We start from the raw sequence: 13,027 nt of genomic DNA, 5'->3' as shown, positions 1-13,027 counted from the left end.
TTTGCAGCCTTGTTGGGCTAAATAGAGAGACAGTGGATAACAAAGTCAGCAAGGCCTTATGAATTATCCAAGGTCAAACCTTTTTTTCTTTTAGGTAGTAGCCGATAGCAAAGTTCCTGTCTCCTGACTCACGCTCCGATTGGAATCTGTCACACAAAGAGCAAACCACTCCCATTACACTGAGGAAGGAAATATTTGCAATGCCTGTGTGTGTGCGTGTTGGAATTCCATGACCCCACCCCTCATGTTCGATGCAACCAGAGCTCTCATGCTGTCATGTGATGATACTGCAACACGATCCCAGCACTTGGCCTTCTTATCGAAATACTGTTTGCTTGTGGTCATCATAAATCATGCACATGCAAGGGACTTTTACACAGATTAACACAGATGCCAGTTCCAGCCCTCATCCTTAAAGTTGAGCCAAATAAATAAAACAAATAACTCATGCTGTGTGTGTAAGACGCTCCAAAAATTACTTTCTTGACCAATTTGATTATAGTACTTGATGTTCCTGAAAATTCAAGTTTCATTACCACCTTCACTGTTCACTTCTTTCTGATTTCCTTCACCAACATCACAATCTTTTTATACAGATATAGTCTGATGTTCTATTCTGTGTGCATCATATTCATGTTTGTAAAGAGTTGTGAGGATTTAGGAGGGACTTACGTTGCGTTGCTGAAACCCACATACTCATTTCCTGCCAGTTTTTTCAGAAAGTTCATGACCTGGAGGGAAAGCAGCAGGAGTGTTAAGTGTGACAAAACAATCAACAGAGGTTCATGGTGAAGTTTAATTCTAATACTGATTGGTGGCCTGTCCATCACAAAATTGTGCTGAATAGTATTTCTAAACGTCACTAGCTGTGTCCCAGTTCAATACTTTATACCTATTGTAAATGGTATGTACTAAACACAAAGTGTCATATTATATTTATTGTGCTCCGTTTTTTTCCTAACAGGAAATAATCCAACACACGTGCCAAAGAACATCAATCAAATTGTGACTTTAAACTGCCAATTAAACTTTGCAAAAAGAAAACAAAATGCTTAACCAAGGATTTAAAACTTTTTTGGTTTTCAGGGATCTTCCTTGAGCTGTTTCACTGTCATTCAATACATTGTTATTATAAAAACATTGATTTTTGGCGCTTTAATGTACAGCTGTGGACAACTTCTCAATTTTCTTTGGATAGTGCATTGTGGGACAATAGTGTACATCCACAAGTGTTTTTATAGTATGCATACTTACTTTTTTGAATACACTCTGTTATGTCACTTTTCTTGTGTAACACTATACACTCAAAACCTACACAATTACTATGAAGTAAGGAAGTGGTGACAGCTAATTATTGACTCTCTAAAGAGATAACAGAACAAACAATAATAAAGAAATAGTCTCTTCCAATATGTGAGCCAGGGCTGACTTCTAGCACTTACATAGTCAAATCTGTCAGCATTGCCTGCACCTTGCTGAGGAGAGAACAAAATAGAGAGTTAGTACAGGCCATTCACCATTGCACTGCACAGCATCATAAAAGATTACTAAATACTACAATGATAAATGCTACTGCTGACAAAATTATGACTATGGAATTATCAGATGTGAATAGATTTTATTATAAATAAAATTTAAAGATGAGCTTTGCCAAAAATTATACAACTAGATATATACAAAATATTTATTTTGCTTTGCAAATAGGTTACAAAAAGGGAAGTCTTTTTGAGTTAAAAGGGAGATTTAGTAGACATGTGAATTACCAGAGCTTAACCAGTAAAAGTCAATGCCATCACATCTCACTGATTTCAGATAAGGGATTCAATATTATTTGAAGTCTAAAGAGTAAAAGTTAAAAAACACAATAAAGTATAACTGCACAGAGATGTGGCTGTATGCAGGCAAGTTTGTATTATGGGTTACCATAACGCAGGTGTGTGTGTGTATGTGCGCCTACTGTAGGTCAACATGTGTCAACTGTGCAAAGAGCCTGTCAGCCAAAACAGAGGGAAGGAAGGGAGGAATGGTCTTCCTCTGAGAATAGAATTTACAGCTTGTAGCTCGGTGTACATTTATCATGTCATACTGTAAGCTCATTGATGCTGCTTATTCGCACAGAGAAAACACAGCAACAGAAAAATGGACAGGCATGCACATTACAAGTGCTATAGCATTAGTTACAATTTACAAATACTAAACGGTTTATGATTGTTGTAAAAAACATTTTTTAACTTTACATTTAAAAGGCTTATTCATGTCTGTCAGACGGTACATTTACATTCTACACTTTACTGTGCAGAAGAAAAAGTAAATGACACTGATGGAGGTGTTAAGAGTCACTAAATGGGGTTTCTACAGAGCTGATTGGAGGAGAAAAAGAGAAGAGGGGGGTTAGGGGATTGGGAGAGTGCAAGGAGATAGATATGGAAAAGGAAGAAAAAATTACCAAAGTCATTTGACCTGCAGCAGCAGTCATTATTTCCCACAGTTCCTAAGTCTGCAAAATATGCAACAACATACAAAAACAGCAACAACATGTAGCCTTCAAGCACCGTGTAACAACAGTTTGGGGCATTCTGCCACGGCAACCATCCCATCGTTTTCCCCACCGAGGATAAAGTGAACTGGGCAACCTGACCATTTCTGCTTCAGTATAGAAAAACAAAAAACACATTGAGACACTGATGACAATGGTGAGTGGATGTGGACACAGACACACATTATTGTCTCTGCAAATATGAAGTGATGTCTTAAATCAGTTCTGAAGAATCCACATGCACAGTCTGCATCATAAATCAATAAGAAAACTGGAGGGCAACCTGTTTGACTTGACTCCTGCAAGCACAGGAGGACAGCTATTATAAGGCTCCTGAGTGAGTAAGGAGGACGTCACTGTACTATGTCATATTCAAGACAATAGAAGATTTCCTGAAATAGATGATGTAGAAATACAGTGGATGTTCTTCTGCTTCATCTTAGCACCGTTTAGATCTACTCACACCACAGCCAGCAATGTTTAAGAATTAGTTCAACCTTTTAGGGAAAATTCTATCCTTCTGAGAGTGATATGAAAAGATCATTATTAATCTTGTGTGTGTGTACAGAGCTACAGTCATGTTTAGCCAGTTTAGCACGGAGGGGGAAACATCTAGCCTGGCTCTATGCTAAAACGAATTATAAAAGGGGTAGCTCAAATCAAGCAATCTGATTGGTTCATAGCAGTGATATAATGAGCGTATATAACGGGTATGATGTCAAATTCCTTTGCACAGATCCGTATCACTCCGTGAAAAACAGGGTTCGAGTTAATAATCTGAGCTTGGTGGGGGTCTCACGCCCTATTTACACCTGGTATTAAAATGCGATCTGATACAGAGAGAGAGAGACACACACACACACACAAACACACACAGCAGTCCACTACTTGCCCCAGATGTCTGCGATATTGCAACAAAGTTTCAATAGCCTGTTCAAAAGACTATTGCTCAAGGAAAGACGCAATTCTGCCCTTTATTGTAAGTGTAATATTAAAGTGTTATTATTTTACGCACTGCTACACAAGAGCTAGCATGTTAAGTTACCAAAGTCAATCTACTGACACTGGACAGTTTCTAGTGGCTGCACAGTAAACGGCGATGTGCATAAATAAATAGTTCTAATAATTTGATGTATGTTGCTTAGCATAGCCCACCGGCAGCCTTGAGGAACTACTTTTGTATTCATAAAGAAATGTCTGTTGATGAAATAAAACAAAGTCAAACTGTAGTGCGTCTGTTAGCCTACTTTCTTTTTGCCACACTTGGTAACCGTTTTATAAAAGCAATAGCTCACTTCAGGCCGTGGTATACGTGGTATATTATATCACAGTTAAGAGGCATTGTTCGGCCCGACGAGAACAACAATTTCCTGCATTCTGGTGTTTTTCTGCACCAATTTCTGGGACACACAAAATTCAGGTGTTGCTGAATTGTGGTGAATATTTAAGAACATTTTGATATTTTATGACCTTGTAACTGATTATTTATTCCCATCTTAAATGTGCAATTGTACTACTGCCTGCCTTGGCCAGGACACTCTTGGAAAAATAGTTTTTCTGATTTAATAAAGGTATAATAAAACAATTTAAAATCTAAGCTAACAGAATATAATGCAGAGCAGCTCTCAGGCATTCTGGGTTGCTTTCAGATATGTTTCTCCTGTAGATCAACTTTTAATATCATCACTGCTGAATCAACACATATGCAGGCGTGACTGATTGAGGTAACCTCTTTAAATGTGCATGTGGCACCTTTTTACCTCATCAATAATAAATTAAATCATTTTAATTCAGTTATAAACTCCTGGACTTTAATAGCTCCTGTGTTTCAGCAGGTTTTCTGCACATTCAGAATCTACCTGGGTTCTCTGACATTTCCAGAATAAAGGATATTTTGAGAGGTCAAACAGCATAAATCATAAACTTTCCAATCAATCTGCGGTCCACCTGTGTGCCGCACCGTGGGGAAGGGATCCATACCACGGATTCTGCAACCCCTTGCACCACTACTCTCCATGGTAGTGTGGGGATTTAATTCTTGCATGTTTTGATGTCAAGATAGGCTATCAGAGTAAAAATGGACTGTCTATTGCAATAGACTAGGCAACTTGATGAGTTTGTTTTTTTAAGTAGCCCATTAAAATATTCCTTCAAATGCAGTGAAGAAGCAGATTATCTGTAATTTAGCTATTTCTACAATTATTTTCCTTTTTAAATCTCCATGAAGGTGTTTATAAGATCACTTTAAAATATCACTTTTGCTGCCGAGCCAACTTTTGTTACCTGTGCCTTTTATTAGGGAGATGTAGCCATCCTAACCACTTGTTTTGCAGTAGCACAGGCTGCCAATACACTCATTATTCCTGAAGCATCTAAATAATGTTCACAGTGCAAGGAATTATTGTAGCAGTAACACCAGAGCAGCTCCTTGTTGAAGCAGGTAAACCTGCATACAGAGGAAGCTGTGCGTCATGCATAATCTCCCTCTCTCTCTCTCTCTCTCTCTGCATCTGAAAAATAAAATAACAGCTGGTAGCTGCTGAGTGAAAGATTAGTTTCACCGGTGACATTCTGTTTATGGCAGGCTTATGTCCAAAGCGATGCTCTGATCAACAACAGGACACTTTTAATATAACTCAATCAATGCAGTGATCGTCTGACATAGATGTTACAGTGTGAAGTCTACATTTGCTCTGCAGAGACTAAAGACACTTTTAATGCGCCGTTAATGGAAAGTGAAAGTATTTCACCCGACCAGCGATTTACTGCGTAACTGCGCACACAGCCTGGATGAACTCATTTCTGTTAATGAAGCAAAATGCAGATTACAGACTGGTTAAGTTATAAAAGGTATGAATGGAAAATGTAGCGAAATTAAGAGTAGTCCTACATTAGATGTACCCACCCCTGCTGAAGACATCATCACTGCTGCCTTCAGCTAGAAGTAACAGCAACACAAAAGAAGAAGCTGCACCGGCCTCGAGCAACTTTTTTGTTCTCCCTCAACATTTCTATACATTTTTTCTGCGACTGATGTGGAGTGTGTGAGTGATTGACTGGTCACTTAGTAAACCACCTCCTATATGAACCAGCTCCGAAATCACCGGAGCCAGGAAGGCTAACATTAGGAAAAGAGGGGGGGACAAGACATAGATTTTGAAATGAAATATGTATAATGCCTCCTCTGCCTATCAGGTGATTAACCTCATCACAGATCTACAGTTAATTTCAGCGCCTCTGCTAAAGTGCAGCTCACAGCTTCAGGTGGAGCAGGACAGACACAGAGGTACATCTGGATCATCTTATTCTCGCTAATTTGCAGGAGAATAAATTATAACAATAATCTATCTCTCCCTCGATCGCTCCCGCACACGTAACGTTAGTTAAGCGAGTAAAGTTCAATTTTCGGCCTTTTGTTGTTCCTTCTGAGATCATCCGGGACTATAGCCTCAACTTCAGTACCATTGTGCCTGCATATAGACCAAACCATAACCTGTGCTCGCGACCATAACTTCCAACTTTCGCTTAGAACATCATTGTAAAAACACTGTCAATTGCCCAGCACCAACAAATAACATAAAAACCTACAGCTTTTTTTGCTAAGCTAGCTAAACATGCCTCTTCCTGCTACATCTAAAGGCAACATTAACAGGCAATGAGAATGAACAAGACAAAACTGCAGGTGATGATACTTTGATACTGTGGATTTGTCACTAAAACCAACCCAGGTAACATTACAGATAGTTATTTGATCCGTTCATTGGCGTGAGATTGATATTAACCTTCTTATCTAATTTTCTGAGAGAAAGCAAATGTGTATTTCCCAAACTGTTGAAGTGTTCTTTTGAAAAGACAACTTACTCACCTTAGCATACTTACTTTAGCATATTATTTAGCACAGTTTAGTGAAAACTCTCAATCTCTCTACTTCTCTTTGACAACTGCGAGGTCACAACATGCTTACTGGCTAAACAACTGCAAATCCTGGACCTGGATCTCATTTATAAAACTGTGCGTAGAAACCTCACTAAAAGTGTACGTGTGGCCAAAAGGCAAAAATTACTTATGACTTGTAAAACTGTGCGTACGCACATCTGTAAGCAATGTTCCATATATATATATATATATATATATATATATATATATACATACACACACACACACACACACTTTTTGTATGAGTAAGCACATCGTGAGCAATGTACAATCAATCGTGTGTCTACACATACCTGGCAATAAAGCTGATTCTGATACTTCACAATCAATCTGAAATGTGGTGCATGTGAGGGAGCTCCATGTCCGACCCTTCAAACGCCCATAATTGCCTATAAATGGTCAGTGACGCCCCTCATTAATATTAATACGTACTGACTGCGTGAAGAAAAGGAGGCAAATTCTGTTAGGAAACCTACAAAATTAAATTTAACTCAGTGTGACACTGACGTTCCTTTTGGTGAAGCTGAAGCATGTTGTTTGGTGGGTAAAAAAAACACTTGCGCACTGCAGGAAAGGGGGCACCGGAGCTCCACTCCTTTATAACCGATCGGCAGGAAGGGGCATCCCTCTTGAGTAGTGACGTCGCTGGCTGGAGGGGGACACACACACGCATGACGGAATGACCCAGGTACTAATATGGATTCCCCCATTTGAAAAGAGAGTAAACCAAATGCATTCCACTTGTGTTTGAACATTTATTTAGGCTGCAAACAGTCCAATCACTTAACGAGGCTGCTGATGAGTTAAAAGAATATATGACTTGTTTTATGTGACATAAGCAGTAGTACACCGAAAGATTTACTTAAATACTTAATAAATAGTGTTATATTTTTCCATACCGTGTTTTTACAAGCAGCGCATCACATCCACACGCTGGCGCACAGCGTTTGGCTCAATAAGGCAACGAACATGTGATAACAAAAGGCTATATAAAACTATACACTCATATTTGCTCAACTGACGCCCTGAAATGGCATCAATTTTAATATAATTTGTCCTCCTGTTCACCTTATTTATGAGAATAAATTGCAGTGCATGCAAGTATTAATTAATGATTCCTGATTTAAACTGTACAACATATTTGAAGCGTTCTTTTACAGAAACAGATATCTCCATATGTGTTTATTATCCTAAATGTGCGCTGCAAATGATCTCAAATTGTCTTTTTTGCGCACTTCAGGGAAAAATCAATCGTTGTTTATTCAGAAAGGCTTTAAGCCCATAATACTCAGAGGTAATATCTGGATTTATTTTACACAATAGTAGGCCTATTCATTTCAAACCGTTTCATCCTTCTGCCATGTGAGTCGCCGTTTCTCTTTTCTCCTCTTTATGTGCGTACGCATGGTTCAGAGTTTACTTACAGGACCGCACATTCTTCCGTCATGTTAGTTTTTTTATAGATCAAAACTTTGCATGGGAAGTGGCGTACGCACGTTTCCAGCACTGGTTTGTACGTACACACCGTTTATACATGAGACCCCTGGTATTTTGTGACTTTGGACTTTTTAAAATCTAGCAATTGTGTGACGACAGCAACAGACAGAAAAGTGTCTCAATGACGAAACCTGTTTTGTCTTGTACACCATGTGAAAACAAAATAATAAATAAAATCACAGAAAGAAGCGACAGCTGGCTGGTTATAGAACAGATCAAAACGCTGCCAAGACAAACCAGATGTTTTTGTAAATAAGGTTTCAAATCAAGGTTCAATGCTTCCTTAAGCTACCATGGGAGTAAGGTTTTTTCTCCGTTATATTACAGTATTTACATTGCAGTACTTAGAATACAGAAAGTAATAATTCTCCTCAAAGTATCCCAAAAACTGAAGTAGGAAACGGTTCAAGTGTCTGAATGTCTGCATAGATTTTAATGGCTTTTTGACACAGGATGCAGTTAACCTCTGAGTGTCAAGGCCCTGAGCACATTGTGCCCAAAACATTGTAAAGTATTAAAAAGAAAACGTCTACATCCAATTTTAATGACCCATCAATGGATTAGTCATTACTCTCTTGCTTCACATGCATAACTGTTTCTGAGCAGCGCTGAAAGGTCATTTGTAGAAACTCTGCTTAAAAATTAACTTTATGGAACCAAGCTCAAAAACACGCCATTGTAAAAATAGTTTATAGGCCCGTGCATTGTCACAAGACTCACGTTTGGGTGAGTGAATACTGGTTTGCTATCATGGAGTAACAGCACAATCATTAATCCCAAAAGGCAATGATTTGAAGATAATTGCCAATTTGTCTCATTCCCTGTCAACAGAAACCATCTGGTCAAGAATATGAGGCAAAGTATATTTAGGTTAAATAGGGTTATGTCAGCAAGGTGATAATGCATAAGAGAAAAAAAAGTTTTAAAAAAAGGAATAGGATTTTTACATGTGGACACACAGGTCCCAGACCCAGGCCCTTGTCACAGAGCTAATCTGCTGTACTGTTGTATACTTCTTTTATAATATAAGTACAAGACTCCAAAATGTAATCAAGATCAAACAGGCCACATGCAGCGCACTTCCTCATAGACAAGAATGATTTTGGTACCATCCACAGCCGAATTACTCTGTGTAGGCATTCATTACATCCCCTCTCTATATTCTTCTCAAGTAAAAACAAACAAAAAAATAAAAAATAAAAACATACAACATACTTTCTTATAGTTAGAGGATGATTTTGGCACCATCCACAGCTGAATAACTCGGAGAAGCCTTTCATTACATTCCCTCTCTAGATTCTTCTGAAGTACCTCAAAGCTTTTGATAGTATCTTTACCACCAATAAAAAAGCAATCAGGATGATTTGTATCATTAGTCTTTAAATCGGAAGTCTAAGTGCTTGGGACAAAAGCTTGCCATACTATAACATCATCTTCAGAAAAAGCTACAGTCAAATACGAGAAGTTGACAATTTTGTAGCAATTCACAGAAAATGTGTCAAAAATCCATAGTTAATTTCAAGATATAAAAAACAGACATCTGCAATACAGCCTAGCAGCTGTAAGAAAAGTAAAGTTGTTTATAGGCCCCTCTTGTGTGACTATGTGTGTTTGCACGAGTGCTGCTAATACACTGCTGGCAACAAATAGTAAAGACAGGCTGGTAGGGTTAAAGAATTCAAAATGAATCTAGAGAATGATCATTAACAGCTGTAAAGAGCTTAAAAGTCAAACACTGCCAATGTGGAAATCTTTCGACAAAGCTGCCATTTATGCCAGGTGTGATTTTTTTCTGTTGTTATGGGTGATCCTGTCACGTTTGTTTTGATTTGATGGATGACGGGCAATTAACTTCTGTGACTAGGAAAGCCAACTGACTCTCAATCTGTCTTCACATTGAGTTAAGAGAAATTCAAAAAGTGTGACAGACTTATTATGTGACTTCCTATCTCTGCACCTGCATTTGACTACTTCTCCGTGCAGGTTATTTTCAGCAGGGTCAATAACAGCGTGTGTGCTGGGGCAGCTAAGTGCCTTCAGGAAGGGAAGGATTAGGACAAGTCTTAATCACCACAACAAGACACACGCAGTGGACTATGGTAGTGACCTAGAAATAATTCCAGCTTGCTCAAATATTTGTCTACTAAGTAACAATACCACAAAATAATAACTAAAAAATAGAAATTAGTCTAAAAAGTGTGGAAAGGATGTTAAATCTGCAAAATACTGTGTTATTGTGAGTCTTCTTGAGTGTGTTTTATTGTGTTCAAGAAACTGTAGGTTAATAGGTAAACTGTCAAGTCATTTATGTTAACCTTCATTTTTTTCTACTTAATAAAGCTATGGTTTCAGTGGAAATGACACACAGACTGGACATGAAAACACATGAAGGAGGGGGGAAAAGTTGTTATTGCTTTTACCTTTATCAGCGAAGTACAAACAATAGCGCCAGCATTCACCATGGGGTTGTGGGGTTTATCTGTAAAACAACAAGGGCTCAGTTAGCAGGCTGTAGAGGATCAAAGAGTAATCAGTCTGAGAGCTCTGTATATAGACAGATTAAACAATAAGAATCAAATACATGTAGAGCGCACATTGACTTGGCAAGGCAAGTTTATTTGTATAGCACATTTCACCAACAAGGTAATTCAAAGTGCTTTACATAAAACATAAAAGCAACAGGGAAATTGAAAATATACACATTAAAATATAATAAAAGTTACAGTGCAGTGTACAATCAGGGTTAAAAGAGTTAAATGGAAAATAAAAACAGGCTGAGGGGTTGAGCAAATAACTGAGTTACAATTATTTTGAAAAGAGAATAAACAGAGAAGTACACTTAATCTACTCTTCTAGCTAGTCTGTACTCGGGTCCATAGCAATCTTTGGGTCCGCTGGAACTCCAAAAACCCTCGGACACTACAGAGAAACCAGGACATGTCTGTCCGCAGGCCACTTTGATCCAGTTATACTCTGGACCCACCTGCGGGTTTACAGGTTCCTGCAAATCACTCAGACGTGAGATTTAAGACCACTTCCTTCACTCTGTTCAATCTCACTCTCATTATCTTTTCACTCAATTTCCTACTCATTTCTCACCGTGTAAATATTTAAATCAAAAGCAATGGTAAAAAGCTAAAAACAAAGAAAAAGAAAACAGGACAGTAAACGTTACAGTGCAGTGTAACTTATCAATCTATTAATTAAAGACAGTGGTAAAAAGAAAAATCTTAAATATTTAATGGTAAAAGAAAAGTCTTCAGTCTTAATTTAAAAGAACTCACAGTTTCAGCAGACCTGCAGTTATCTGGGAGTTTGTTCCAGATATACGGAGCATAATAATTGAACGCTGCTTCTCCTTGTTTAGTTTTGACTCAAGCAGACCTGCCCCAGACGGCCTGAGAGGTCTGGATGGTTCATAACGAAGCAGAAGATCAGAAATGTATTTTGGCCCTAAACCATTTAATGCTTTATAAACTAACAGCAGGATTTTGAAATCAATTCTGTGAAATACAGGAAGCCAATGTAAAGACCTCAGAACTGGAGTGATGTGATCCACCTTTTTGGTCTTAGTGAGGACTCGAGCAGCAGCGTTCTGAATCAGCTGCAGCTGTCTGATGGATTTCTTAGGGAGCCCTGTAGTCGACTGAAGATAAATGCATGGATAAGTTTTTCCAGGTCTTGCTGAGACATAAGTCCTTTTATCCTTGATATATTCTTCAGTTGATAGTAGGCTGACTTTGTAATTGTCTTAATGTGGCTCCTCAAATTCAGGTCCGAGTCCATGACCACACCAAGATTTCTGGCTTGATTTGTTGTTCTTAACATTACAGATTGAAGTCGAGCACTGACTTTCAATAGTTCCTCCCTGGCTCCAAAAACAATAACTTCAGTTTTATCTTTGTTTTGTTGAAGAAAATTCTGGCACATCCAATCGTTGACCTGCTCAATACAGTTACTCAGCACCCGTATGGGATCATAGTCCCCTGGTGAAATGGTTATGTAAATCTGTGTGTCATCTGCATAATTATGGTAACATATTTTGTTGTTTTTCATAATCTGAGCCAGTGGAAGCATGCAAATGTTAAACAAAAGAGGCCCCAGAATAGAGCCTTGGGGAACTCCACATGTCATTTTTGTCAGCTCAGATGTGTAATTACCTATAGACACAAAGTAGTCCCTGTCCTTTAAGTAGGATTCAAACCAGTTTAGTACTGTGCCAGAAAGTCCAACCCAGTTTTCAAGTCTGTCTAGTAATATGTTGTGGTCGACTGTGTCAAATGCAGCACTGAGATCCAATAACACTAAGACTGAAATTCTGCCACTGTCAGTGTTTAAATGGATGTCATTGAAGACCTTAACAAGAGCCGTCTCAGTGCTGTGGTGTGGTCAACAACCTGACTGGAAGACATCAAAACAGTTACTTAGTGCCAAGAAAGCACTAAGCTGTTGAAAAACAGCCTTTTCAATGATTTTACTTAAAAATGGGAGATTTGATATGGGCCTATAACTGCTCATTAGTGAATTGTCCAGATTGCTCTTTTTTAAGAGTGGCTTAATGACTGCAGTTTTCAGGGCCTGTGGGAAAAAACCTGAGAGGAGAGACATGTTGACAATTTAACTTTAATAAAGTTTATATAAAATAGCAGCAGCATGTATTTAATGTACAGATTTGTTTTGAAAAGATGAATGGCTAGTAACCAAAGTTTTTATGTTTATAAGATTTTTGCCTGAGAGTTAGTTATACCTACTGTACATCCAATACTGGCTCTTAGAAAACTATAATATAAATTGTTAAGAATAATGTAAAAAGAAATAAAAAAAACTTATTTCAGTTATCTCAGTCAAAAACAATGAACTATTGTTGAACCAAAGACAATTATTGTCACCTAAAGAAGAAAAGATTTCACATAAAATTATATAGCGGCAATCCTGCCAATCATTTGTCAGCTGGTGACGTCATGTGACCTCTGACATATTCCCACCATACAGTCTATGATTCCCACACAAGAGAGTTAAACCAAGAGATAGCGGTTGCCTTCCATCTCCATAACTTTC

At 38.2% G+C, this 13,027-nt stretch overlaps 1 protein-coding gene across 2 annotated transcripts in view; it reads right to left on the bottom strand.

Moving 5' to 3' along the window:
• glsb (glutaminase b) overlaps positions 1-13,027 on the bottom strand; it is a 42,235-nt gene that overhangs the window by 14,188 nt on the left and 15,020 nt on the right. For both annotated transcript variants that reach the window (XM_038719561.1, XM_038719562.1), the window contains exons 7-10: positions 10,390-10,448; positions 1,443-1,475; positions 673-731; positions 80-146 (exon numbers count right to left, since the gene is read on the bottom strand). In XM_038719561.1, coding sequence (XP_038575489.1) covers positions 80-146; positions 673-731; positions 1,443-1,475; positions 10,390-10,448 — 218 coding nt within the window. The remainder of the gene's footprint in view (positions 1-79; positions 147-672; positions 732-1,442; positions 1,476-10,389; positions 10,449-13,027) is intronic.

The sequence above is a fragment of the Micropterus salmoides genome, unplaced genomic scaffold (genome assembly GCF_014851395.1).
Source record: "Micropterus salmoides isolate LMB-PRFRI ecotype aquatic unplaced genomic scaffold, ASM1485139v1 Ms_hic_scaffold_15, whole genome shotgun sequence".
NCBI lineage: Eukaryota > Metazoa > Chordata > Actinopteri > Centrarchiformes > Centrarchidae > Micropterus > Micropterus salmoides.
Note: the sequence above shows the minus strand (reverse complement) of the source record. Positions and strands in the feature narration are given on the sequence as shown.